Source organism: Triturus cristatus, chromosome 4_1, assembly GCF_964204655.1.
Source record: "Triturus cristatus chromosome 4_1, aTriCri1.1, whole genome shotgun sequence".
Classification (NCBI taxonomy): Eukaryota; Metazoa; Chordata; class Amphibia; order Caudata; family Salamandridae; genus Triturus; species Triturus cristatus.
Window position 1 is genome coordinate 279,679,955 of NC_140585.1, and position 27,595 is coordinate 279,707,549.

The following is a 27,595-nucleotide window of genomic DNA, read 5'->3' on the forward strand; positions in this document are numbered from 1 at the left end:
GTGCAACGCCCCGGCAGCCTTTCAGTACTTTTTGAATGAGGTATTCAGAGAGGAGTTGGATATCTACGTGGTCGTATATATCGACGACATCCTCATCTATTCGTCCAGTGTGGAGGAGCACGTACACCACGTCAAAGCTGTGCTCCAAAAGCTGAGGGAAAACATGCTGTTTTGTAAACTCAGCAAGTGTGACTTCCACGTCACATCCGTGGAATTCCTCGGAGTGATGCTGAGTCCAGAGGGACAGGAGATGGCAGAACGAAAGATCAAGGCGGTGAAAGAATGGCCGGTGCCCCAAAGTGTGAAGGACGTCCAAAGTTTCATTGGCTTCGCCAACTTTTACAGGCGGTTTATAGATGGATTTTCAGGAGTGGTGGCCCCAATCACACAGCTACTGAGGAAGTCCAAGGAGTTTGTCTGGTCCCCTGAAGCGAACAAAGCCTTTGAGGCCCTGAAAAGCGCCTTTGGTAAGGCGCCGGTGTTGGCTCACCCCGATCCGGATCTCCCCTACGTGGTGGAAGCGGACGCGTCGGATGTGGCGCTGGGGGCTATCTTGTCCCAACGCAACCACGACACAGGGGTGCTTCATCCCGTTGCGTACATGTCCCGCAAACTCAACGACGCCGAACGCAACTACCATATTGCGGAGAAGGAGCTTCTCGCAATCAAGGACGCCTTCACCGAATGGAGGCATTGGTTGATGGGGGCAAGACATGTGGTATCGGTGTACACGGACCATCGGAACCTACAGTTCATGACGGCCACTAGACACCTTTCTCCCAGGCAGCTGCGGTGGATGATCTTCTTTGCGGGGTTCAACTTCCGCATCACATATCGGCCGGGGACGGAAAACCGGAAGGCGGACGCCCTGTCCCGTCAATCTGCAGTTAAGGAACCATTGCCTGCAACCGAGCGTTCCATCATTTCCCCGAGGATGGTATTGGGGGTTATCCAACCGGATACTTTCCTGAGGGGAATAAAGAGAGGGATCAGGTCATTCGCATGGCGGAGGTGGCTCCTCAGTCACAGAGAATGGCAGCTGAAGGACGGGATACCCCTGAAGGGCAGGTGCCTATTGATACCCACGCCTAGGCTAAGGAAACAAGCATTCATCTGGTGCCATGACTCTCCATGCGCAGGTCATTTGGGCTTTGAAAAAACGGTGGCTAGCATGGGACGGCATTTCTGGTGGCCAACCATGAGAGTGGATGTCAGGAGGTGGGGACAGGAGTGTCCTACGTGTGCTACCATGAAGGCCGACCATGGCCGAACCCAAGGGCTCTTACATCCACTTCCGACCCCGGATAGACCATGGGATAGCATATCACTGGACTTCGTGGTGGGCCTACCGGTAGACCAGGGGATGACGGCAATACTGGTGGTGGTGGATTACTTGATGAAAATGGGGCACTTCATCCCCTGCAAGAGAGTCCCTACGGCCGGGGAATTGGCGTCACTACTCCTAAAGAATGTGGTACGACTGCATGGATTACCTGGGGTGATCGTGTCGGACCGGGGGTCGCAGTTTACTGCGCAATTCTGGAAGACTTGGTGCACTGCGCTGCATGTTAAGACCGCCCTGTCCACCAGCTACCACCCTCAAACGGACGGCCAAACCGAGCGCCTGAACCAAACGCTCAAACAGTATCTGCGATGTTTTGTGGACCAGGGCAGGGAAGAATGGGTCGACTTGCTATGGGTTGCAGAGATAGCCTATAACAACGCCACTCACAGCTCCACACAGTCATCTCCGTTCTATAGCAACTATGGCCAACATCCCAGGTTCTTGCCATTTCTACATCCGTTCAGAGAGGACAGGATTCCCGCCACAGCGGACAGGGTGGCACACATAAAAGACACGTTGATGCGCTCAAGGGCTGTCCTAATAGAGGCCAAGAGAAGATACAAGGCTGCGGCAGATAGGAAGAGAAGGCCCGGGCCACTGTACCGCACTGGAGACTACGTCTGGATATCCACAAGAAACATGAGGTTTCGAAAGAACAGTGTGTTCCATCCCAAGTACATGGGCCCCTATCGAATTACCAAGTGTATGGGTCCCGTGAACGTGAAGGTGTGCTTGCCCCAGTCATTGCGGATACACCCTGTCTTTCATGTATCATTGCTCAAACCAGCACCCTCCAAGCCGTCTGGGACACCTAGGCCGGTATGCGTGGAGTCGGAGGTGGAGTATGAAGTGTCGGGCATACGGGCGTCCAAATGGCGCAGGGGGAAGCTGTGGTACCTGGTTGCGTGGAAAGGCTATGGCCCGGAGGAGCATTCCTGGGAACCGGCTGAAGGGGTTCATGCTCCGCGCTTGGTCTCCTTGTTCCATCGGCGTTTTCCTGCCAGCGCTGGACCCGTGGGGAGCCGCTGAGAGGGAGGATGTACTGTCAAGAATTCCTGTCATACAAGGGAAACACGCCCTTATGTAAACAGGAGAGCTGTTACATAACTCAAGGGAAACACGCCCTTATGTAAACAGGAGAGCTGTTACATAACTCAAGGGAAACACGCCCTTATGTAAACAGGAGAGCTGTTACATAACTCAAGGGAAACACGCCCTTATGTAAACAGGAGAGCTGTTACATAACTCAAGGAAAACACGCCCTATAAAGGGAGGAACCGGGAGGTACAAGGCTGTCGGATATTGTGTTTACACCGACGTACCTGCTTTGTGAAGAGCAGTGTTCCGGAGTGGTGCTCCAGTAAGGCAAGAACGGAGGTAGGTCGAGTCGTTACTCCCTGGGCCGTGTCTTGCCCCATCGTCACCTGTGAAGGACCCGGAAGCTCTACCGGTCAACCATTGAGCTTCGCTTTTTGACTCGGCTGAGTCCAAGCGCAGTGGCGCTTTTGCTGGTTGGAGTCGTAACTCCCAGCCCGACCAGAGACACAGGGACTGCCAGCTGTAACGCACACCAGGAGGTGTTTGCCGCGTTACAGACTCGGAAGTCCACAGGATCGATCGAGCGGCTGCTCTCGGTTCAGTCTTCTTGCTTGTGATTGGGGTATCGGTGACGCATCACCAGGAGGTGACCCCGCATCCCGGTGCAGTCTGAGGAAGAGGTTGAGCGGCTGCTCCCTTCAGGTAGAGACCCCGGCTGGGTGTTTCCCTGACTCCTCGATTCTCCCCAACACTCTTCGTGCCCCTCACAGCCTACCGATTGGCATTGTCGGCCATTTCATTTCTGCCCTCTGTTGGCATACGCCGGGATCGGCGTATATGCAGAGGACGGTTAGGACCATCCGTGCTGTGGGCTGGTAACGTACTTAGCCTGGAGGATTCCAGTGACTATAACTTTTGTTTGTTCTTTGTATTTTATTTGCCTTCATTAAAAGAACTAACCCTTCACAAGTGGTTGCGTCCTCATTGTCGTGTCTGTTAAACGATCCTGAGACGTTCAGGGCGTTACACTTCTATATTTTTACAATCGATATTACTTACCTTTAAATCAATATTCTTGAAAGCGATATTCTTGCTCTAGATATTTCCATTCCACAATAATGGATCCACGATATTATGGTAGGTTGAATTTTTTTACCCTCGATATTCTGTCTCAGCACCTCCATAGAAGAATAAAATGAAAAATATCCCTAATGTGGGAGAAAACCTCCAGTGCATCAGGGGCAGATCTTTTTCCGAAGACAGTCCCCCACTTTATCTCTGAAAATAAATTAAACTGAAAAGTCATGACACCCTAGCGTGGCAGTATAACATATAACAAAGACCAACCCACTATTTCCCCAATGATCAGAGTTGCTATCTTACTGAAATGTTGGTCCCGTGGGACTCTCGTGCGGAAACCTTTATGCACATGAACAGGCTTCAGTTGACTGCTCTTTATGACCAGGGATTCCATAATATGAGCTGCTGTTTTACTTTGTTCTTAGTCACTTTTTTTCGCCTTGCACACGCACAGGCACTATTGTCACCATTTGAAAAACTCATGCACCTGGGATGTTTTTGACAGAAAAAGCCCCAAAACACAGCAGGAAACTTGAAATATGGCGGTCCAGTCGGAGCTGGGCCAGTGGAGGAGTTGCATCGGGCACACAAAGGCTTAGCACCCAGCCCCCAAACCTTTTATAAGGTTTCCTCATTTACTAATCCTTCTGAAAAGAGGCAAAAGAAGTGAAATGGATGTTCACTTAATTGAGTAACTCCCTACAAAATGAATCAAACAGTGAATGTGCACTTGGAGTTAAGTACAACATGGTTGAGACACGTTGGTCCATACCATATGAACAATTAAACACACAAAATGAATTAGATATCTGTTTCATCAAGAGTTAAAATAACTTATTTGCTCACTTTCTGTTTTGTTTTTTTAGCTATGTCCTTTAATAAACCAAGCCTGTGATGTCTTGGAAAGCAAGTTCAAAACCTACGCTGACTCAGGGGAGACATGTGATATCCACAGGTAAGTTTAGAAAATTTGGAGTACCAAAAGGACTGCTGAGCCATAATGTTTATAAGAATTGTTTAGAGGTGTCAACCTTCCTATAAAGGCGTGATATACAAAGCATTCATTAACACTTGAGTTGAACAAAGATGTGCCAAATCGTCATCTCATGAACATTTCCTACTCGGACTGGCTTAGAGATTTGCCAAATTTTATATGAACATATTTAGAGCTAGTGGTGGTTCTATGGGCATTTTTGAGTTTAGCTAACCTGCAAAAATAGGTGATTTCCCAGGAACATGTAGATTTGTGGGTGTGTTCACATACCTCTTGTGCATAGTTTCCCACCCTAAAAAAGGCAATTTACTATTACAAATGTAGCCACAGTAAGGCAGCAGAAAAAGAAATCCAGCAAAATGTAAAATATTGAAGTAAGAAGCAAGCAAATTTTATTTTTTCAAAAACTGTTTCCTTTGTATTATTTTTACACTTATTATTTTACTTATCAAACGATGTTTGACTTGACTTACTTTAGTTATTACAACTCTGGAAACACGTGTGGAAAGGGTTGGTGTAAAATGGAAGAAAACTCAGAGCATTCTTTAAGTGTACAGTGGCGTTGGGGTCACAGTAAATATTTTTGTTCTAAAGTAAGTGTTTTAAGGGGCTTGAAGAATTTTTGCTTCAACGTTAGTCATTTGGTTGTGCGGGTGAAATCTTAGAATTCCATGGTGTTGAGAGTTTCAAAGTTAAAGGGATCCCACTCATGCTCTTGGGCCATGAAGAGCAAGCAGAGAAACCTTGGGTGAAGAGGAAGGCCAGGAGAGGTTGGTCTTTCTGTCCAAGAACCATCTCACACAAAATGTCATACATGTATTTGGGGGTCTCTTCTCAATGCTGGGCTAGACTGTGATTCTGGAGCCTATGATGAAGAAGCAGGGACAACTGCCTTGTGATGGCTCAACTGGTTGACCTCTTCACTGTCCTCTTCATCACAGGAACACCGTCTGCTCTTTCAACATGTTCAGCAGGGGATAGGTTGATTCGGTATGGAAAGCTTTTGATTTCACTATCCTGCAGTTACTGCTCTTAGAACTTTGATTGTTACAAGTGATACAGCTGGCTTTGTCCTCCAGAAATTCTCAGTAAATGGTTATTAAAATAGCACCTAATGCCAAATAATTAAGGGAAGCCTTCAATATCACTCATGTTTCAGCTGTTTTATAATATGCATCACCGATATTAAATCTGTTGCTGTGTTTTATGATTGCACCTGTTTTCTCTGCTGCACACGAGCACATTTAATTTTAACAATTCATGTAACAGGATGACCACAGGACTTGGGAAGGAGAAACTTAGGCAAACCTCTTTGTCATTCCAGGTACTATAGTGGTTTGACCATGGACTTCGTTGCTAGCTTGGTGTTTGGTACGGTTGTCGACTCTGAAAAGAACCCGGATCACTCCCTCATCAAGCATGTCAAAATGTTCATGGACCTATTTGCTCCTGCCAAGCTGTTCCTGATCCTAGCCAGTAAGTATTGTGTATCCTTTATTTCCACGGCACTAAACCGTGTTATCCGATGACTACTGAAGCAATAATTGAATTACTGTAGGATTTCAGCAAATAATGAATTATGTATGTCCCAAAAAATGATTATCTAAATTTTTACGGGCTCATGAAAATGCCGGGCGGTGCGGTAAATCCGTGCAGTAATTCAGTTACAAGACATTCTTCCTGGTTCATGGATTGCAACAGTAGTGGAAATTACTGTTTCATAGTAATATTGCACAGATCCCAGTAATATTCACAAATCTTTCTGGTTGTCTTTGTTTGCCTGAGTGAGGATGTGGAAATAAGTGGTGGAAACAATGTCACTGCCACAGTCCCCATCACTGGGCATCCTCTAAATGTGGCAGCAGTGCCTACTAGAAACGCAACTACTGTCACAGCCATTACCTCTGTATGCCCAAGCAGACAGGCCGAGCTCACCAAATTACCATCCATAGGTTATTGTACACACTCCCACTGAAGGATATCTGCTACCAATGATCAAGAAGGTAGAGGCCTATTGTGAAGCTGCATGGGTCACACTCCCCTGATAACTATTGGTAGTTTGGTGGGCACTCCCCTGGAAGTACTTTGCGGAGGCTAATGGTAGAATTTCTTTCTAAACTCCTTAAGCGTGGCCCACATTCTTTGGCAACATTACAGCATAAATTCTCATGGAGAAAGGAAGGATCTTCGCCCTCTAATGGTAGTGGGTTCCCTACACGTGTAGGCTCCATTTAATATAGCACTTGTCATGAATTAATAGGACTGTATGAACTCCAAGACATAATCTCCCTACCAAGGAAAGGAATTGGGTGTGATAATACACATTTGGCTTTCAAAGGAATAGGCTTGTTGACAAGATTAACTGATAAAACCCACACTTTTTTATTCCAAAACATGGAAATCCTAGGTTTGATATACTTAAACCGCTAGTTTGAGACCAAGTTAATTCCTTTTTAACCTACCTTTGAGGCTGCTGGGGAATATCACCTGGAGATATTAACGGAAGTGCCACTAAGAAAAACATTTATACGTGGAATGTTTGAATGAATCTCAGCCATTAGTAATTACTTGTGCTGGAGCCAAGTCCATCATATTATGCCCTGTGTGCTACCCCGGATAGAAACCAACCATATGCAAATCAGACTTGGACATGCTCCAGTCCAGCCCAAACATCTAGGCCAATCACACAATGAGGATGGGACTCTCTTCTGGGCATACCTGTTGAATGTTGGGTACAAATGATGGACTGGATAGGGGTCTGAGTAATTACCAGTAGATGAGATCATTTTAAGCATTCAACCAATCACTTGTTTGTTTTTCTCAGTGTATGAGAGGCAGGCTGAGAAATGGGTTCCATGTTCGCCATGCCATCAGAATGAAGTCGCAATTCCCTGATATGGCCAATATAGGCCATAACTAGCCTGCCATTGCTTGTGCTCCGGGCTAGAGAGGGTGTAGCCCGGGAGTCAGGGCTGGAATGTTCCTATTGAAGCTGGACCAAGCCAAATCTACCTAGTGCAGATCTCTGTCTAGAAGGAAATAGTGTTGAAAAACAAAGGACTGAAATCCTGGCAGAGTAATAGCAGGGGTGAAAATAATGCAAGCAGTCCACCCATCACTCTTGTTTTGTTGATGGCCTGCAGGTTTAGATCCCATTGCCCGACACGCTGCAGGCAGTGCCGCCAAACTAATCGGCCTCTCTGGCTGAGGGGCATTTGTAAAAAGAACTGTTGATGGACAGAATGTAGAACAATGTCATACATTCACCCCAGTACAGAGATCTGGGCCTAAATCCATCGTTTTTTTGCTCACCATGCCATTCCAGTTTGGACCCAGCCATATGCAAATCAGTCTTGACCCTGTGCCCCATGGGAACACTACAGCCCGAACTGCCAGGCCAGGTCCTCCCTGGACTAGAAACAAACACCCTAGGACCGGTTTCGGGGTTTCACCCCTCTTCAGCCAGGATAGCTTGATTCCAGTGGCATGGAGAGCATGGGACTCACGTCTGAGCATACCCGTCCCACTCGAGGTGACAAATGCAAAAAGAACTGTTGATGGACAGAATGTAGAACAATGTCATACATTCACCCCAGTACAGAAATCTGGGCCTAAATCCATCGTTTTTTTGCTTACCATGCCATTCCAGTTTGGACCCAGCCATATGCAAATCAGTCTTGACCCTGTGCCCCATGGGAACAGTCCAGCCCGAACTGCCAGGCCAGGTCCTCCCTGGACTAGAAACAAGCATCCTAGGACCGGTTTCGGGGTTTCACCCCTCTTCAGCCAGGATAGGTTGATTCCAGTGGCATGGAGAGCATGAGACTCACGTCTGAGCATACCCGTCCCACTCGGGGTGACAAATGCAAAAAGAACTGTTGATGGACAGAATGTAGAACAATGTCATACATTCACCCCAGTACAGAGATCTGGGCCTAAATCCATCGTTTTTTTGCTCACCATGCCATTCCAGTTTGGACCCAGCCATATGCAAATCAGTCTTGACCCTGTGCCCCATGGGAACAGTCCAGCCCGAACTGCCAGCCCAGGTCCTCCCTGGACTAGAAACAAGCATCCTAGGACCGGTTTCGGGGTTTCACCCCTCTTCAGCCAGGATAGGTTGATTCCAGTGGCATGGAGAGCACGGGACTCACGTCTGAGCATACCTGTCCCACTTGGGGTGACAAAGGCAAAAAGAACTGTTGATGGACAGAATGTAGAACAGGGGCATTTGTGGCAGCAACAGCAGAGGTCAAATACTAATCCTCACCAGAAGCATGTGATGAATGGAGATTAATTATCCTCAGGAAGGTAGAACTAGAGTAGGACCCAATGTATGGTGGTTCGACTCCGTGGTGGGAATCATCATTGGCCAGAGCACTACTCTGCCAGCTCCAATCTCGACAGGGGGTCTTTAAATCTTCTTTAACCCCTTGCATGCCCTTGACGGAACCACTCCGTCATGAGCCACGGGCGGCGTGTGCTCATGACGGAGTGGTTCCGTCATGCTGCGGCCGTTGGTGGCCGCTCCTCCCACGCGGCGCTAATTCCCCGCCTGTGCGGGCGATTAGCGCAGTGGGTGGAGTCATGACGGAACCACGCCGTCATGAGCACAGCTCGCCCGTGACTCATGACGGAGTGGCTCCGTCATGAGCACAGCCCCACCGCGCTGCCCCCAAACCCTCCCCAGCGCTGCGGCGGAATTCGCGCCGCAGCGAAGGGGTTAAACACATATAATCAGCCCTTAACAATCCTAGAGAGTTTCCACATACATTCCAACTGCCCACAATGTCCTGTGAGCCCTTGCAGGGCACTTAGATGTGTTCCCTTCCGACCAAGCTGATTTTGGTTGCGAACATCAGCTGTTTTATCTCCGGGCGTTGAGTATATCGCTCATTGCCAGATGTGTGAGGCGTCCAGGGCACACGCACAGCAGTCTGGCCCTCCACGCCACCGCAAATAAGGATCATCTTCAGTATGCAGATACTCAGGAAAGTCTCAAAGAGTTTGATTGGATTTCATCTCGGTGCCGACCACGATTTTGATGCAAGTCTATCTGCCACTTCTACTAATCGTAAAGTATCGAGAGGAGTGTTGGAAAGAAAGTGTGATTAGCAGTACGAATGTTTAACTGCAAAAATGAATGATGTTCAGGGCAATAGGATAATCACCTGGATATCAACTAGTGCTAACCTTGCTGGTCTTTTCCTCTTTAAAGTGGCATTTCCACAAGTCATAAGCTTCCTTCTGCACCTTCTACCCAGCAAGAAGCAGGAACAGGTCAACGGGTTCTTTAGCAAGCTCATGAGGGACCTCATCTCCTTGCGAGAACAACAAGCGGAGACAAAGGTAAGATCCCCTTTCGACTGTCCAAGTTGACAGCCTCTGTAATTGTGATGCCTTTTCTCTTTAATTTACATTTGTAAATTGTGTAGAACAGAACTGTGTACCACTCCTAACAATCGGATGTTTATCTGGCATCTTCCCTTTCTACCAGCAGAATAAGTTAGGTGTAAGCTCATGACATGGTATCCAGTACTGACATTTTGTTTGCAAGCTGTGCATGTGTTTGTGTGTGTGTCTGCAGCACAGAATTGCTCTCTGTATACTACAGCAGAAAATCTCCTTTGTCACACTAGGCCTTCTGAGGCATCAACAACAACCCAAGGGGCGAAAGGAAAAGCCTGGGAATTGTTTTACAAACCAATAAACAAATTATTTTCTTCATGGCGTCATAGCGCGGAGATACCCCGGTTGGGGTGATTCATGCACTCTTACAAATGACATAAATAAAAATAAAATAAATGTGTAGCAGCCAGCAACAATTGTAAATTTGAGGCTTAATCGTATGAGTGAAAATGGCATAGGTTTTAGAGAGAAACTGGAAGGAGAGAGAATGAAATACTGCACTCCTCGAAGGTGTACCATAGCGTGCAGCTGCTGTCCTTCATCAACTTGTGCCATGAAAAATAATGCTGGTTTTAAATATTACGCCAGGGATGCTACACAATGGAACTTCATTGATTAAATACCAGTCAAAGCCCATTGAAGTTCCTGTGCTGTAAAATGAACTGTCAGAGTGCGGCTCAACAGGAGAGCAACACTGCACAGTGCGCGTTCTTTGCAGCTGGCATATTAGCCCTCTGCGCTACCTTAGATGAGTCCACACTGCCACTCGACAACACTCCGATCTCTCTTCAGCAGGTAAATTAATCACCAGATTTATCTTGGCGCCTTTATTGTTGCCTGTCGTGTGTTTTTTTTTATTGTACTACATGGTTTTCTCCCATGTAGCGTAAGTTATTATTTTTTATGTGGCAGAGAGCATTAGTTGTTTTTGGTGACAACCTGACGGTAAACTGTAAGCTAAGGTTTTAAGGAAGCCGACAAGACATGCAGGGGGGGGGGGGGGGGGGGGGGGGGTCCAAATATTATCTTTCAATAATAAGAATAATGACGAATTATGGAAAGCAATGTTACAAACAAGCATCTAAAAGACACGTTTGGAACTGTTTGACTGAACCCTGTCCCCATCTGATACCTGCAGAGGCGCTACCCTTGTACATCACATGGCACCTAGAAACTATGTACACGCAGTGGCAGAGTACCTTTAGGAATGCAGATGTCACGTGCTGATGTCGGAATAACTCCTCACCAGAAACATTGGAAAGTGTGTGCTTTCTCTTACTGTCTGCAGAAAGTAGGGCCACCCAGAGGGTCCGTGGCAGCCACGCCGACCCTTGTTTTGTCTTTTATAGTTTCATGTTTACATGCTTTTACGTGGGCTGAAAATTGTTGGATACAAGGAAAGCTGTGCTTTTAAAACGCACTGCTACATAATCGACCCCCCCCCCCCACACAACCCATCTAGCCCCCCTGGAACTAACTAGTGCGTGGTACAGCCAGCCTGCCCTTAATGCAGGGCCTAATGCATCAAGCATTAGGATTCATGTGAAATTTGCAAAATAATAATATACTCAATTTCTTGTGCTGGCCTGGCTCAAATCATGGAAAACTACAGCCAATGACAGATTTATTGAAGAGTCTAAACAAAATGGGCCCCCTGCCGGTGCGCACCTCCATAGTGGGCATACCAGGTGCGAACCCCCAGGAAACACACCAAGCCTGTAGTTGGTCTTCACTGCGTAGTCTTTATTAATCTTCAGATATCGCAATTTTATTTTGTTGATTCACTGTCAACTCTTGACCAACTTTATCATTTTATTATAAACCAAACCAACACACATTGTAAAAACAGTAGGCTTATGAAATGTACATTTTGAGCCATGGGTTGCATATTTGTATTTACATTCCTGGATCTCCAGAGGCACCTTTACCGCGTGTTGTGCCAGCAGGCCACAACCAATGACCCTGCTCTCATATGTGGTAACCGTCAGTCGGCTACCAGAGCAACAGGTAGATTCCCAAACTGCTTGCTACAAGTGCCGGCATCTCGGGAAGGGCCAGAGAGTCCAGGACCACCAGCAGGTCCGCCCCCTCTCCCGCCAGCTCGGAGCCCCCAATTGACTGCCTGCCCTGTTCCAGGACCAAACAGACACCGCCAAAACGGAGTCCCTGCCATTTCTCTTGCCCAGGACCCCGCCACAGGACGAGGAGCTCACTGGCGCTCTCGACCTCCCCCGGCTTGACCCTCTTGTTCCACTGCCATGGCTCCTAGAATAGTATGGATAAACAATTCTAGCCCTGCGTTGGACAGATGAACTCCATCTGTCAAATACAAATCTGCCCTTGTGGCCTGTATAAGGTTATGCCTGATGGGTGATTTTCGTAATAAGGTTTGAATGTGCACAAGCCTTTTGATATGGGGTTGAAAAGTTGTTGTGTGCCTCGGAGGTATCACTCTCTGAACCTAGGAGTGTTGCCAACTGAATACTTTCATGCGTTATCTGCCATTAGATAACGTCCCTCTGGGTGCTACAAAGTGTGAATCGCATTGGGCGAAATTCGATTACTTGAAAAGTTCAATCAAAAAGGTGAGTCAAACCGTGTGATGAAAGTAGAGATTATTCTTTATTCCTTTCATAAGGATGAATTCAATTCCATTTAAAGGTAAGGAACAACATCCTGATGCGATTGGTTATCTTTTATGAATGATCCCAGTGCATTTCGGGCTCACTGGGTGCCCTTCATCAGGGGAATCTAAACAGTAAAACAAACGTTTGTAAAGAATAATCTCTACTTTCATCACACGGTTTGACTCACCTTTTTGATTGAACTTTTCAAGCAATCGAATTTCGCCCATGTGATTCACACTTCATAGCGCTCAGAGGGATGTTATCTAATGGCAGATAATGCATGATGGGTGATTTTGCCAAGAGTTTTGCCACTGCCTGGTTCATTTTCTTCACCAACTTGTTTACCACCTTTGCTGGCGCACCGTGTGCCCAAACTTGACGTGGAATCCCCTCCGACCAAAATATAGCAGTGTATGGAAATGTCTTCCTTACCCACAAAAGTGTAGAGAACAGTGCCTCCTTCGCCCCCCCCCCCCCCCCCCCCCCCCCCTGGCCCACCGGGATCATGTCATTGACCCCGGAGTGGATCACCAGCACATCCGGGACGGGCATGCCCTTAGCCAGTGCGCTCTGCAAATGGGCCGTTATATCTTTCAACTGTTGCCCACCAATCCCAATCCCAATTCCAATGGTGATCGATTCCTTTTAACCTCTGTGATCTTTCTTCCTGTGAATTGCTGAAAAATTGCCCTGCTCTGCGTATAAAGTATAAAGGAGTGGCCACACAAGCATACCTGCGTCTGCTGCCTCGGGACCCCTGCATTGATTTTGCAAAATAGAAAGAAAAAAGGGGGAGGGGGAATAGTTAGGCGAGGGATACTATGCTCGCTTTCGTGGCTCCCCCAGGCTGTCTAGGCCAGTTGGGGTCTCACGTAACATTCAAAACATGATGACTTCCATCTACCTACTTTCTTGATAGTTTCAGATGGGAGGCCTAGCGTGGCTGCTGTCGTGGCCACCCGATGCTGAAAGAGTGAGACGTAAAATGGGCCGTTTCCACCCCCAGCAGCGCCAGGGATCTCTTGCATATTCGTGTGAACTGGAGTCTCGTGAGGGGGGTTCCGTCTGCATGTACTAATAGTCTGTTGTCTCCTCCCCCTGGCCTCATTTGCTAAAAGTTCAGAGCCAAAGCCACAGGACAATAAATGGTGCCCTGCACTGCTCTTACCTGGGCCCATGCTCCCATCCCCCACGGGTCTGTCTTGGACCTTCTCACTCTAATCTGTAGCATGTCCACTGCAATTATAACATCATCCAAGTTGATTCCCCCTTTTCTATCTGTTTTTGAGGCCGGTATGAGCTCAGATATTCTAAACGCCCCAAAAAATGCCAAGGAATATGCTAATCTCAGCAGCTGTGCCTCATAAGGGGATAACATACTTGCGGTAGTACCTCCAAGATACTGGATAGTCTACTAGCATCTATGGGTCTTCTGTTGTCTCTTACCTCTGGGACCAATCTTTCCCACCCTTTCACCGCCCACCTGACTCTAGGGTCTTTTGTAGGGTCTGCCACTCCTCCCAACCCCGCAAAGAAGGCAATTGCAGACAGCTGTCTTCTAACCAGGGATAGTGATTTGCCATTCTCCTTCTGTTGCACTATGAATAGCAGTCAATCAATCAATCAATCAATGAATTTGTAAAGCGAGCTACTCACCCGTAGGGTCTCAAGGTGCTGGGGGGAGGGGGATCCGCTAATGCTCGAAGAGCCAGGCCTTGAGCTGTTTCCTGAAGGAGAGATGGTTCTGGGTCAGTCGTAGGTGGGTGGGGAGGGAGTTCCATGTCTTGGCCGCCAGGTAGGAGAAGGATCTTCCTCCGGCGGTGGTCTTGCGGATGCGCGGGACGGTGGCGAGGGCTAGGCTGGCGGAGCGGAGGTGGCGGGTGGGTGTGTAGAATGTGAGGCGGTTGTTGAGGTATGTGGGTCCCATGTCGTGGAGAGCCTTGTGTGCGTGGGTGAGGAGTCTGAACGTGATCCTCTTGCTGATGGGGAGCCAGTGCAGGTCTCTTAGCTGGGGAGAGATGTGGCTGAAGCGGGGGGTGTCCAGGGACGTTCTGTATGCGCTGGAGTCTTTTCTGTAGTTTGGCTGTGGTTCCAGCGTAGAGGGTGTTTCCGTAGTCCAGTCAGCTGGTGACGAGGGCCTGGGTGACAGTCTTCCTGGTGTCGGTGGGGATCCACCGGAAGATCTTTCGGAGCATGCGCAGGGTGTTGAAGCAGGATGACGAGACGGCGTTGACTTGCTTGGTCATCGTGAGGGAGGAGTCCAGGATGAAGCCCAGGTTGCGAGCATGGTCCGTTGGCTTTGGAGCGGAGCCCAGGGCAGGAGGCCACCAGGAGTCATCCCAGGTGGAGGGGGATGTTCCCAGGATGAGGACTTCCGTCTTATCTGAGTTCAGTTTCAGCCGGCTGAGCTTCATCCATTCCGCGACGTCTTTCATTCCTTCCTGGAGGTTGGCTCTGGCTGTGGCGGGGTCGTTGGTGAGGGAGAGGATCAGCTGGGTGTCGTCGGCGTAGGAGATGATGTTGAGGTTGTGTTGGCGTGCGATGGCTGCGAGGGGGCTCATGTAGACGTTGAAGAGGGTGGGGCTGAGCGAGGATCCTTGCGGGACGCCGCAGATGACTTCGGTGGCCACGGACCGGAACAGGGGAAGGCGGACTCTCTGGGTTCTGCCAGCGAGGAACGAGATGATCCATTCCAAGGCCTTTCCTTGGATTCCGATGTTGCTGAGGCGCTGTATCAGGGTGCGGTGGCATACGGTGTCGAAGGCTGCCGAGAGGTCCAGGAGGATGAGGGCAGCTGTTTCCCCGTTGTCGAGCAGGGACCTGATGTCGTCGGGGGCTGCGATGAGGGCGGTCTCGGTGCTGTGGTTTGCTCGGAAGCCGGACTGCGAGGGGTCGAGGGATCCGTTGGTCTCGAGGAAGGCGGAGAGTTGTTTGTTGACGATCTTCTCGATTACTTTGGCCGGAAAGGGGAGGAGCGAGATGGGGCGGAAGTTCTTGAGGTCCGTGGGGTCCGCGGTGAGTTTCTTCAGGAGGGCGCTGAGCTCGGCGTGTTTCCAGCTCTCGGGGAAGGTGGCGGATGCGAAGGAGCTGTTGATGATGTTCCGGAGTTGGGGTGCGATGATGGAGTCGGCTTTGTTGAAGATGTGGTGTGGGCAGGGGTCGGTTGGGGAGCCGGAGTGGATGGTGTTCATCGTGTGGGTGGTATCTTCGGTGCTGACCATCGTTCAGGTGCGGAGGGTGGTGGTGGGGGGCACCGGATCGGTGGTAGGGTGCGCGGTCTGTGCGCCAAAACTGTTGTGTATGTCGGCAATCTTGTGGTGAAAGAACGAGGCGAGTGAGTCGCAGAGGTCCTGCGAGGGTGTGATGTCGTTGTTGCAGGCGCTGGGGCTGGAGAGCACTTTGACGATGCTGAAGAGTTCCTTGCTGTTGTGGGAGATGTTGTCCAGTCGTTCTTTGAATGTGGTCCTTTTGGTGGTGCGGATCCGTTGGTGGTGTTTGCGGGCGGCGTTCTTGAGGGCTGTCATGTTTTCTGTAGTCTGGTCGTGGCGCCAGGCTGTCTCGAGGGTACGGCAGGCTTTCTTGGAGTTTTTGAGGTCGTTGGTGAACCAGGAGGCTTTCTTGCTGCTGTGTCTGCTGGGGGGGTTCTTCAGTGGAGCGAGGTCATCGGCGCAGTTGGTGAGCCACTGTGTGAGGTTGCGGGCTGCTTCGTTGGGGTCAGTCGTGTTGGCGGGGGGTTCTGGCTGAGGGAGGTGGTGAGCTGGTCGGCGGTGATCTTGCTCCAGCTTCTGCGGGGAACCTGTTGAGGGTGGTTGTGGGTCGTGGTTCTCCTGAAGTTGAAGTGGACGCAGCTGTGGTCTGTCCAGTGCAGTCCGGTGGAGTGGCTGAAGGAGATGTGCTTGCTGGAGGAGAAGATGGGGTCAAGCGTATGGCCGGCGATGTGGGTGTTCACCAGTTGCTTGAGTCCGAGGCTGGTAAGGTTGTCCAGCAGGGTGGTGGTGTTGCTGTCATTGTTGTTCTCCAGGTGGAAGTTGAGGTCTCCTAGGAGGATGTAGTCTGAGGAGGTAAGGGCGTGCGGGCTGACGAAGTCTGCGATGGCTTCGCTGAATTGTGTGCGTGGTCCCGGGGGTCTGTAGACGAGGGTGCCTCTGAGGGTGGTCTTGGGGTGGGTGTGTATCTGGAAGTGAAGGTGTTCGGCGGCGGTGAGGGTGTCGGAGTTGGTCGTGATTCAGATGGTGTTTCTGTGGACGATGGCAATGCCTCCTCCGGCTTGGTTGACGCGGTCCTTCCGGGCGATCTTGTAGCCATCCGGGATGGCTATGGCGATGTCGGGAGCTGAGGAGGCGTTCATCCATGTTTCTGTGAGGAAGGCGACGTCTTGTGATGTTGTGTCTAGAAGGTTCCAGAGTTCGACGGCGTGCCTGTGGATGGAGCGGGTGTTGAGCAAGATGCACTTGAGGTGGTCATTGCTGGAGCCTGGCTTGGTGGGTGCGGTGCAGGATCGGGTGCAGGTGAAGTTGCAGGCGTGGCAGGTGAATGCTCCGTGGGTGCGTTTCGGGTTGGCTTGGTAGCAGGCTGGCTGTCGGCCGGTGTTGAGTACGTGGAGGGTGGCGGCGTCGTATCTCTGTCGGGTTGGCTGGCTCTGGCGGGGTCCAGGGGTTCTGGCGCTGGGCGCGGTCCAGGTGTGGACGGGCATAGACGGGTTTGCCTTTGGCGTGCCTTCGGCGCGCAATCGGTGCGCCCGCTGCGCGTGACCGCTGCGCGTACGCGCGGTCCCCGCCATATATGGCAAAGTGGGAGGGAGGAGCAGCTGGGAGGCGGGAGCGGGGCGGCGAATGGGGAGCGGGTGCCAAGAGAAGGGGGCGGGGCCGCAGGAGAGCAGCGGCGGGGAGCGGAAGGGGGGGCGGAAAGAGCAGGAAGACGGAGCGGGAGAGCGAGGGCAAGCCTGGAGAGCAGGGGCCTTAAAGAGAGGCGGCAGCAAGAGAGGCCAAGAAGGCAGCAGCAGCAGAATCTGGGCACACGGGGGCCGTGCGGAGTGGAGTGACTGGGTCAAGGGTCAATAGCAGGACACTTTGTGGTGTAAATCTCTCTATTCTCCCTGCCCTCTGTATGACAGCTAAGTATGACTGCCACGCCCTCTCATACATAATCTTTGCCTTGGGCGCCAGGGACGCGGTTATCAGATCGGAGGCAGTGGGGCACCAAGCTTCCATAACTCCTCCGGGAAGTTCGTCATCCGATTGTCTGCTTGCGGCCATCGGGCTCTGAATTCTGTTAACTTAAACCGGGAGAGGGCATCAGCTACTGCGTTGTCTACCCCCAGCAAATTTTTTGCAATAAAGAATACATTGCGCTGCAGGCATCCTAGCACTGGTTCCTTAAGTAAGCGAAGTACCCATGGGCATTTGGCCCTCTGGTTGTTCACCGCAATCACTGCCGACATGCTGTCAGACCAGAACACGATGCGCTTATTTTCCAAGAGGGTACCCCAAAGATGCAATGCCACAATGATTGGAAATGGCTCCAAGAAGGTGATGTTGCGGGGCAACCCAGACAAGACTCACTCCGCCGGCCAGTGCTGCATGCACCACTTGGTGCCCAACACTGCCCCAAAACCTATGCTGCCCGCTGCATCTGTGTAAAGTTCTAACTCTGCATTCGCTTGTGTTGGTTGTTGCCACAGTCCCGAACCATTGAATCCCCTCAAGAATTTCTTCTATGTGCCCAGATCGTTTTTAACCTCTGTGGAGAGACTGGTGTGGTGGTGCTTTGCCCGCAAGCCGGACATTGCCCTGGCTATGCTCCTAGAAAATACTCTGTCCATGGGTGTCCCCCTGAGCGCGAAATTCAGCTGTCCCACTAGGACCTGCAGCTGGTGCAGGATAACCTTGTGCGCCGCTAAACAGTTATCTATGGCAGCCTCAAAAGCTCTTACTTTCTCTTGCGGTAGTCTGCAAACCCCGGTTATGGTGTCTATTTCGATGCCTCAAAAAGTTAGCTGAGTTGATGGTCCCTCTGTTCTCTCTTCTGCCAGAGTTACCCCCAGTGCCTCTGCCAACCGCTGGAAGCCCGGCAGGGCCTTCCCGCAAGCTGGCGAGCCCGGTGGACCTAGAAATAGAAAATCAACTAAATAATGTACCACATCTGTTGATGTCAGGAGTTCCTGAACCGCCCATTCTAAGAAACGGCTGAATGTTTCAAACACCGCACATGCAATAGAACATCCCATTGGCATACAAAGGTCCATGAAAAAACTCCCCTCAAAAGTAAAGCCCAGCAACCTGGTGTCTTCTCGGTGCACCGGTAGGAGGCAGAAAGCAGCTTCTATGTCGGATTTTCCATCAGGGAATCCCTCGCCTAACTTCTGTAATTTTTGTATTGCAGTGTCAAATGTGGTGTAACGCACAGCGCATAGTTCTGGATCCAGTTTGTCATTGACTGACATCCCTGGTGGACTTGACAAGTTATGAATCAGGCGATATTTACCCCTTTCTTTTTTTGGTACCAAACCCAAGTCTTGCCTCGGTAACTGTTGAAAAGGCCCCGCCACTCTCCCCAGGGCTACTTCTTTCATGATCTTTTCCCTAGCCACCTCCGGGTTTTACAAGACTGAGCGCTGGTTGCGTGGCGGAATCTTGGATGGCGGGACACTAGAAGGGATGTGGAAGCCAAATTTAAACCCCTGATACAGAAACTGTGCCTCTCGAGTCTTATCGTATTTACTGAGTAGGTGAGCCAGGACGTGCAGACGAATGGGCGTAGGTAGGTTCCTAGGGTGCCTGGGCGCTGCGGCCCCTGTTCTGAGGGTGAGTAGGGGCATGCTGCTCTTTGTGTTTTCCCACTTTATTGTAGCACTTATTCTCTGGGTGACCTTGTATTCCACAGAAGGAACACATATGCTTGAACTTGCATGTTGCACCCCTATTGCATTAGTTCTTGTTGAATTGCCAGCAGGCTTGCTTCTTATCCCCTGTCCCTCTTTCCCCACGAAAGGACTGAATGGTCTTATTAACTGGTGCTGTTGAATAGAATTCTGCATGCCATATATTGATCTCTCTCTGATCCCATGCCACCTTTGGCCTCACTGCCTTCATTTGCTTGAACTTGTTATCATACTGCAACCATGGTGTGCCCAGGAATTCTGCAGCCGCCCCGTGAATCATGGACGTGTAGCTTATCAGCTGGGCCGCCAGTGTTGGGTACCTCTCTACCATGATTGCTGCGTATATAGCAAGCCTTGTGACCTAATTCTTAATTGACCATTCCACCCAAACTTTTTTCTGCTTGAATTCACCCTCTTTGCCTATTCTGTTCTTCCCTGGAACTACTCCTGCATTGAGGAGGTAAAAAACATCAATAAACTCACCCCTGAATATCTTTTCTCTGATTTCTGCTGGCACATGCCATGTGATACCTGCAGATAGGGCTACCGCTGGTGACGCGGATCCATAGAACACTGGACACCGTTTCAAAAGGGGCTGTACCGCTACCCCCAGGGGCACCGGTGGCGCTGCCAGGGGAGTCCCTGGCCCTGGCATAGTCGTGCTACTGGCTGGCCCCTGCGAATTTGCCACAACCACCATGGGAGATTGTGCCACCCCTCCTGACTGGACCCATACCTGCGCTATTCCGCTGCCTTGTTGCGCCCCCACTGGAGCAGTGGCCTGCGAGATGGGTGGCATTGCTACCCCCGTGATTTGAGGAACAGTATTGCTACCCCCGTGATTTGAGGAACAGTGATTTGAGGAACATTTGTTTGTGTGGGTAGCGCTGTGGCCTGAGGTACCACCCCCCCTGGAGGTGGCTCCACATACACTTAACTCTTCTGTGCAGCTGCGCCAGAAGACTGAGAATTGTCTATGATTGCGAGAGGCTGACCCGTTACCATCGCCTCACCTGAGGTGTTCGCCTGGGCTTCCGCGGTAATGAAAGGCACCAGGCCCCAAGGTGTGGGTGGTGCCCATCATTCTGCACTTACCCTCCTGTCCCATTACTTTTAATGAAAAGCCTTGCTCAGCACACGCTCATCTTGGGTTGAAAACAACATCGTTTTCTTTATCATTGTTGTTTTAAGTTGAAACAACTAGGATCAAAAAATAATGTTGCATTTTATTCTATTTTGTGTAACGTCTGACCTCGAGAGAAATACGCCCAGGCCAGGACACAAGTGAGTGACATCATTATATATTTAAGCGTTTGTTGTATAAGCACGAGGGGAGGTGATTCACTGTTAATTCACCCGATTTCCAAAGTTAAACCACTTAGCTAAGCACAACAAAGCACCAAAGCAGCTCTTTTTCTTCAGATCGATGCTGTCTGTCTCTCTTCGAGCCGCAGGAAAAGGAGAGACAGCCTCCTCCCACCCCGTACTGTACTGCATCTTTAAACCAATCCAGATGCAGCTCCTCCTGTTACACAGAGCCTGGATTGGCTGGGGCAGACAACCTCACCGCTCATACTGAGCCTAGGGACTGCAGCTATGAGTCACCCCGGGCTCCAGTTTTGTACAGGTGGACAGACTGAGATCCGTCTCTTGTGCGCATGTTGGGCTGGCCGGAGAGTGGCAGCCTTACAACCCAACATGCGCACTTGTTTCCCAACTCTGACGATGTCCCTGATATTGTAAGCCCACCCCCTCAGGCTCGCACCAGCTTCCCAGGAGTCAGGATCCGCCCTCAGGGATACTGTAACCGGTCCGGGCCGGCCACGGTACATAATCAGTCAATTCACATTTAATAGGGGTGCCAACACATAACCGGGGCACCTCCCCTGCATTAGAGTGTGTAGACAATAGTATCACAATATGCCAGCACGCTCATGAAAAGGCCGTGTTTTCAATGTGTCAGGCATGATGTTCAGCATGCCGGGGGGCATAATTAAAGTAGCAGGCTGCTGTTCAGTGTGTTACAAAAGGGGGTGGTGATGGACGGAGCATCAGAACCAATCAAACACTCACACCCAGTCAACAGATCTGGGTTTGATCCATCACCGTTCTTTAGCCCACTCTGCCACCCCAGTTCAGACATGGCCATATGCAAATCAGTCTGACCCTGTGCCTCATGGGAACAGTCCAGCCCGAACTGCCAAGCCATGCCTTCCCTGGACCGGAAACAAGCTTCCTAGGACCAGTTTCTGGCATTTCAGCCGTCTTCAGCCAGGCTTGCTTGAATCCAGCGGCAAAGTGAGCAAGGGACGCACGTCTGAGCATACCCTGCCAACTTATGGCAAACAAAGCGGTACAAAAGGGGGTGGTGATGGACGGAGCATCAGAACCAATCAAACACTCACACCCAGTCAACAGATCTGGGTTTGATCCATCACCGTTCTTTAGCCCACTCTGCCACCCCAGTTCAGACATGGCCATATGCAAATCAGTCTGACCCTGTGCCTCATGGGAACAGTCCAGCCCGAACTGCCAAGCCATGCCTTCCCTGGACCAAGCTATCCTGGCTGAAGAGGGGCGAAACCCCGAAACCCGTCCTAGAATGCATGTTTCCAGTCCAGGGAGGACCTGGCTTGGCAGTTCGGGCTTGACTGATCCCATGAGGCACAGGGTCAAGACTGATTTGCATATGGCTGGGTTCAAACTGGAAAGGCATGTTGAGCAAAAAAACGATGGATTTAGGCCCAGATCTCTGTACTGGGGTGAATGTATGACATTGTTCTGCATTCTGTCTATCAATTGTTGTTTTTGCTGTTCAGTGTGTGCCAGGCTAGTGCAGTATGCCATGCTGCTTTTCAATGTGTATGGTTGATGCTCAGTATGCCAGATTGTTTAATAATAGGTCAATGTGCTACTTACTTTGCCATGGGTATTTCTTTGTGTGCCTGGGTGTTATGCAGTGTGCAGGATGTAATCGTAATGCTCAATATGCCAGGTTGATTCTAAATATGGCAGGGGGCTGCTCAATGTTCTACAGTGTTGACAAGGGTGTGACCAGGAAGATGGTCAATTTGGCAGTGGTGTAATTGCATGTGCTAAGGCTACTGTAATATGTACCGATACAATCAGGAGCTCAAGAGGGTATGTGCCAAACCGCCCTCCACTCAATAGTCAATCAATCAAACAAGGTTAGGCACTAAAGAGGCAACTGATTTTTACTAGTACTTCGGACCCACACAGCTTCGAGAGACTACTTGTATGTCTTCTTCTACTGGTATTATATCCAGAAAGTTGTGGTCCTACTACCCTCAAATGTCAAAACAACAGCACCCTCCGTTAACCGACACCTTCACAAAGATAAGTCACAAGTACTTACAGAGGAGTGAAAGTGAAAAGTGAGAAGTGAGTGGGCCCCTCACGTACGCACCACCAGGGAGGCTGCCAGCCGGTTCTCGCTAGTATGCCCACGTTTTCTCATCATCGGATGCCCACTCACGAGAAACAAGAGTTAAAGACCAGTGAGGAGAGAGAGGGAACAGATCCCAAAAGGCTACTGTTTTACTGTTCCCATCAAAGGAAAAAGAAGAAATAAAAAAGAAGAAACCCGTGTATTGCAAGGAACAGATGTTCGAAGCAATATTTAAAATTGAGTTAAAGACTCCCGTTATAGTCACCCTCTTTATTCAAACTGGTGAGCCTACTCAAATTAAAAACACTTACAGCCTCATGCATCAAGCCAAAATCCAGTCGGTAAAATACCGATTCCCTAATAGCTCCCGGTATTGAGTTAAAAATACCCAATCCCAATGCATCAACCCAAAAGCAAAAATCGCTATTTAAGGAATCCTTAAATAGCGATTCCTTAAATAGCGATAGCATTTAAGGAATCCCAAATAGAGATTCCTTAATTTAAGGAATCTCAATTTGGGATTCCTTAAATGCAATGCATGAAAGTTAAAAAATTAGCGAATTCGCTAATAGGGGGAGCAAATTACCATGAAGATGAACTGCATGGTAATTTGCTAAAAGTTTGAAAAATGCACTTTTGTGCATTTTTCAAAGTTTCATGTTGCGCACACACATGCCCTTAGAGCATGTGTGTGTGCAACATATGTGCACATATCAATTTCAGGGGTGCAATAGGGTGTCATTTTGACACCCTTGCACCCTTGAAATTGCATGAGCAATTTGCGAGAACCTACTGGTACTCGCTATTTGCTCATGCAATCTCCAATTCATTCATATGGGCCTGGAGGCCCATAGGAATGATTGGGATGGCATTCCTTAATTGCTACTCGCAATTTGCTAGTAGCAATTAAGGAAAGTTAAGGAATCGCTATTTGAATAGCGATTCCTACATGCACAGCCTTTTGCTATTCCTTATTAGCGATTCCTTATTTTTCGCTAATAAGGAATCGCAAATGGCATTGTTGATGCATGTGCCCCTTAATGTTGTAAACCTTTGTAAAGGAGGCCAACATCTTCCATTGCCACTTAACTTTGTTCTGGCAAATTCGTCAGGGCAAGGGTTTCGATCACCTCACTGGATGTGTGTTTGTATGTTGCGGGAGGGCTGTTGAGAAATAAAAACCAGAAACAGAATCAAAAGTGCCCGTTTCATTATCAATTGGCACACATCAACCAACTATGATTGTAATCGCAGATTAATACACAGCGATTACTATTGCTTTCAAAAAGATGGAGTGTTTACCATGAGGAGGCGGAGGGCATTCGTACCTGCCTCCACTATGCCACTCGGGGTTCAATTGAATACTTTACCCCCGGTTTTTAAGACAGCAATCTTGTCAGCTTGTTAAACACCTGTGGAAAAAGAGACGTATATCAGGATGCGCATCACCCACTGATACACTATATATAGTGTATCTGCGCCACACTCCGTTCACTACAGGGTCCTTGCTCTCAAAAACAGAGCATTCCACACTCATTTGTAAGGACTCATTCCTAAAAAACGGATCGCACTGCCCCATAGCAGTCTATCGTATTCAGTCAAGGCGACCGTGTCTCTGCACAATCGCACTGCGTGGCTTTAAAGACCAAGGTGTTCCGCATTTAAAGTGGAACCCCCGGGAAACTGTGCCTGCCAGCAAACCGCCCTGTTCAAACCTAGCCACCCTGTTTGTGCAAGGAGAGTATAGGCACATAGTGTTGATATAAGCTTAAGCCCCCTGGCACACTTCTCACCGCAAACGCCTACTGGAAGAGCCGTGTCTCGTCCCTGCTTCGCTCTTCTCGTGTACAGCGGCAACTAATATTGACCAAACTGTGACACGCCCCTTTGCCGGCCCACGCCTACACGCTGTAATACTACACTGGCGGCCATATTGGAATGTATGCAGGGGTATTGGAATAACTCAAAAGCGGCATAAACAATAGAAAAAAGAGTGCCACGGGAGCTCAAAAATTAAAAATTAACCAGCAAGTGCAAGCTGACAGCATTCTGGCAGAAACATTTTAAAGGCGTTCCGGTCTGTGGGGCGCCTTTAGTACACCGCAAGGCAGACATTTACATCTGGTAACCATAGTAACTCCGGTTCACCGGAATCTTGTGCGGGAAAAACCCCAAGGGCTCCCTCAATAAAGTTACCTCAATGAGGTCACAGCCAAAAGGTGCCCCAACAACCCAACCCTCTAAAAGTATGTACCTACACACTAGAGGACACAGAATGTGTGTGTGCACCATGGAGTTCCTGTACTACAGCCCATAACGCTAAGCATTTTAGAGGCAGTCTGATCTGCAGGGAGTCTTTAGTACACCACAAGGCAGATCTTTGCATCTAAAAACCCTAATAACTCCGGTTCACCGGAGTCATGTGCGGACATTCCACACATGCAATAAGTCCCCCAGGCTACCTCAAAAAAGTTACCTCAATGAGGTCACAGCCCAAAGGTGACCCACCAACCCAGCCATCTTAAAGTATGTACCTAAACTGTAGAGGACAAAGAATGTATAGGTGCACCCTGGAGTTCCTGTACTGCAGCCCACATCGCTATTCGCAAGTATTTGAAAGCTTCTTTTACCTGCTGATCTTGTTCCATTCTATACGATCATTAAGCCCCATTTGGTCAACTTTCTCTGAAAAAAATCCAGCGTGCTTCTTTAATTGCTAGAACTTGTTCAATGCAATCATTACTGGCCACTACCTTTTCCAGGACTACCCATTTTAAGGCTTGTATATCGTGTTTAGTGTCACAAAAAATGTTGTACCAGGCGGGTAGTAAGTTTCCCAGCTTTAATCGTACTTAGATGCTCCTGCACCCGAATTTTGATTTTCCTTGTCGTAAGGCCCACATACTGTAGCCCACATTGACACGTGAGTCTGTAAATGACGTTGGTGGTGTTACAGTTCGAAAATGTATTCAAGTACCAAATTTTTCCACTTTTGAGTGTTACAGATTTAGTTCTCTCCGTCAGACTACAGACCGAACAACTACGACACGGATAGTGTCCGGCCGGAATCGAGGAGCTCCCTTGTGTCACTTGTGAACGTGAATGTACCAACTTATCTTTTAAGTTGGTGGCACGTTTAAATGCAAATCTGGGTTGGGGCATTTTGAAATCAGCGGTGGAAAGCAATGGCCAGTGTCTCCTGATCAGTTGTCGTATTTTAGTGGCCAAGGGATCATACGTCATAACCACCGTCAGACAATCATCTGACTCCTTTTGACTCCTTTCTAAAAGAGCCTCCCGTGGTGTATTCAAGGCTCTTTTACATGCCCTACTGATGATCTTCTTAGGATAGGCTCTCTGGATTAACCTGCCCGTGAGCTCCTCTGCTTGATTGGAGAAACTCTCTACAGTAGAGCAGTTACGGCGATACCGGAAAAATTGGCCCACCGGAAGGTTATCCCGTAAAGCTCTGGGATGATATGAATGGTAATGAAGCAGAGAGTTCCTATCAGACCCTTTTTGGTGGACCCTCGTGGACAGCTTATTTCCCTGTACCTTAATGTCAAGGTCTAAATACACTGCATGCTCATTACTCACTGTCCAGGTGAATTTAAGACAGGGGTCAAGATTGTTAAGCCAATGCAAAAATTGTAGGAGGGCCTCTTCAGTGCCCTCCCAGATGCAAATAACATCGTCAATATATCTCTTCCAGAGACATATATGTCTATGGAAAGGATTAGACGCCTGGTACAGAAAAAGCTCCTCGAACTGGCCCACATAAATGCAGGCCAGGCTCGGCGCAAAGGTAGCGCCCATAGATGTACCGGACACCTGAAGAAATAACTCATCCTTGTAGCAGAAGTAATTGCGGGTGAGTGCAAGTTCAATGCATTGTAGCACAAACGTTTGGGGCATATCATAGAACCAATCCTGTTTCCCCAGGGCCCTCGCTGCTGCCACCAGCGTGGCTTCCTGGGGAATGTTGGTGTACAGGGATTCAATGTCGATGGTAAGTAAAAATTGCTGCGTGGCATCAAACTCAAGACTAATCAGAATATTCAATATATCTGTAGTGTCCTGCACATACGATTGCTGTTTGAGAACTGACTCGCGTAAAAAGAAGTCTGCAAACTGGGAAAGGGGCTCAAGGATGGAAGATATGCCCGAAACTATCGGGCGGCCCGGAGGAGGCCGTTGGGCTTTGTGTACTTTGGGAAGTACATAAAACGCCGGTGTTCTAGGTTTAGTGTTTACAAGAAATTCTGCCTCCTTACTCGTGATCCACTTCTTACTTCTAGCATCCGCCACCATTGTAGTAATTATGTTCCTTAGTTCAGGGGTGGGATCTCTGGTGAGGGGATGGTAGTTCTTCCGCTCACCTAGGAGTCTATGTATTTCAAGATCGTAATCTGAAGTGTTCATCACCACAATAGCCCCATATAATATGTACAACAGGTGGACAAAATTGCCTGTTTTTCTTCTCTTACGGCTTTTAAAAGCACTGGGCATGAGTCACCTGAAAGTTCACTTACAACACTGCCAGAGGGGTTACAATGGAGAGCTTCAGGCTGTAGTTGTAACCTCTGGTCTCTGCTGCTGTCTAAATACTCTGGGGTATAGTTATCAAGCTTTTGCGTCTCCCTTGCGCCACTCAAGGGCGACGCAAAAGAATAAATGAGGTTTTTCAAGACACGCAAGCCCACTATGCGTGACCTGCAGTGGTTTGATTAATCTAGGGTGATGCACGGCATGCAAATCGCTGCCTTCCATTTCTCTTCAACAGGGAGGTGTGCCATGGGAGGAGTGTGAGTGT

The 27,595-nt window shown here is 49.1% G+C and overlaps 1 protein-coding gene across 4 annotated transcripts in view; it reads left to right on the top strand.

Annotated features, from left to right (window-relative positions):
* TBXAS1 (thromboxane A synthase 1) overlaps window positions 1-27,595 on the top strand; it is a 405,845-nt gene that overhangs the window by 311,587 nt on the left and 66,663 nt on the right. For all 4 annotated transcript variants that reach the window (XM_085652048.1, XM_085652049.1, XM_085652050.1 and 1 more), the window contains 3 exons: window positions 4,330-4,418; window positions 5,782-5,933; window positions 9,676-9,806. In XM_085652048.1, the coding sequence (XP_085508174.1) occupies window positions 4,330-4,418; window positions 5,782-5,933; window positions 9,676-9,806 (372 nt within the window). The remainder of the gene's footprint in view (window positions 1-4,329; window positions 4,419-5,781; window positions 5,934-9,675; window positions 9,807-27,595) is intronic.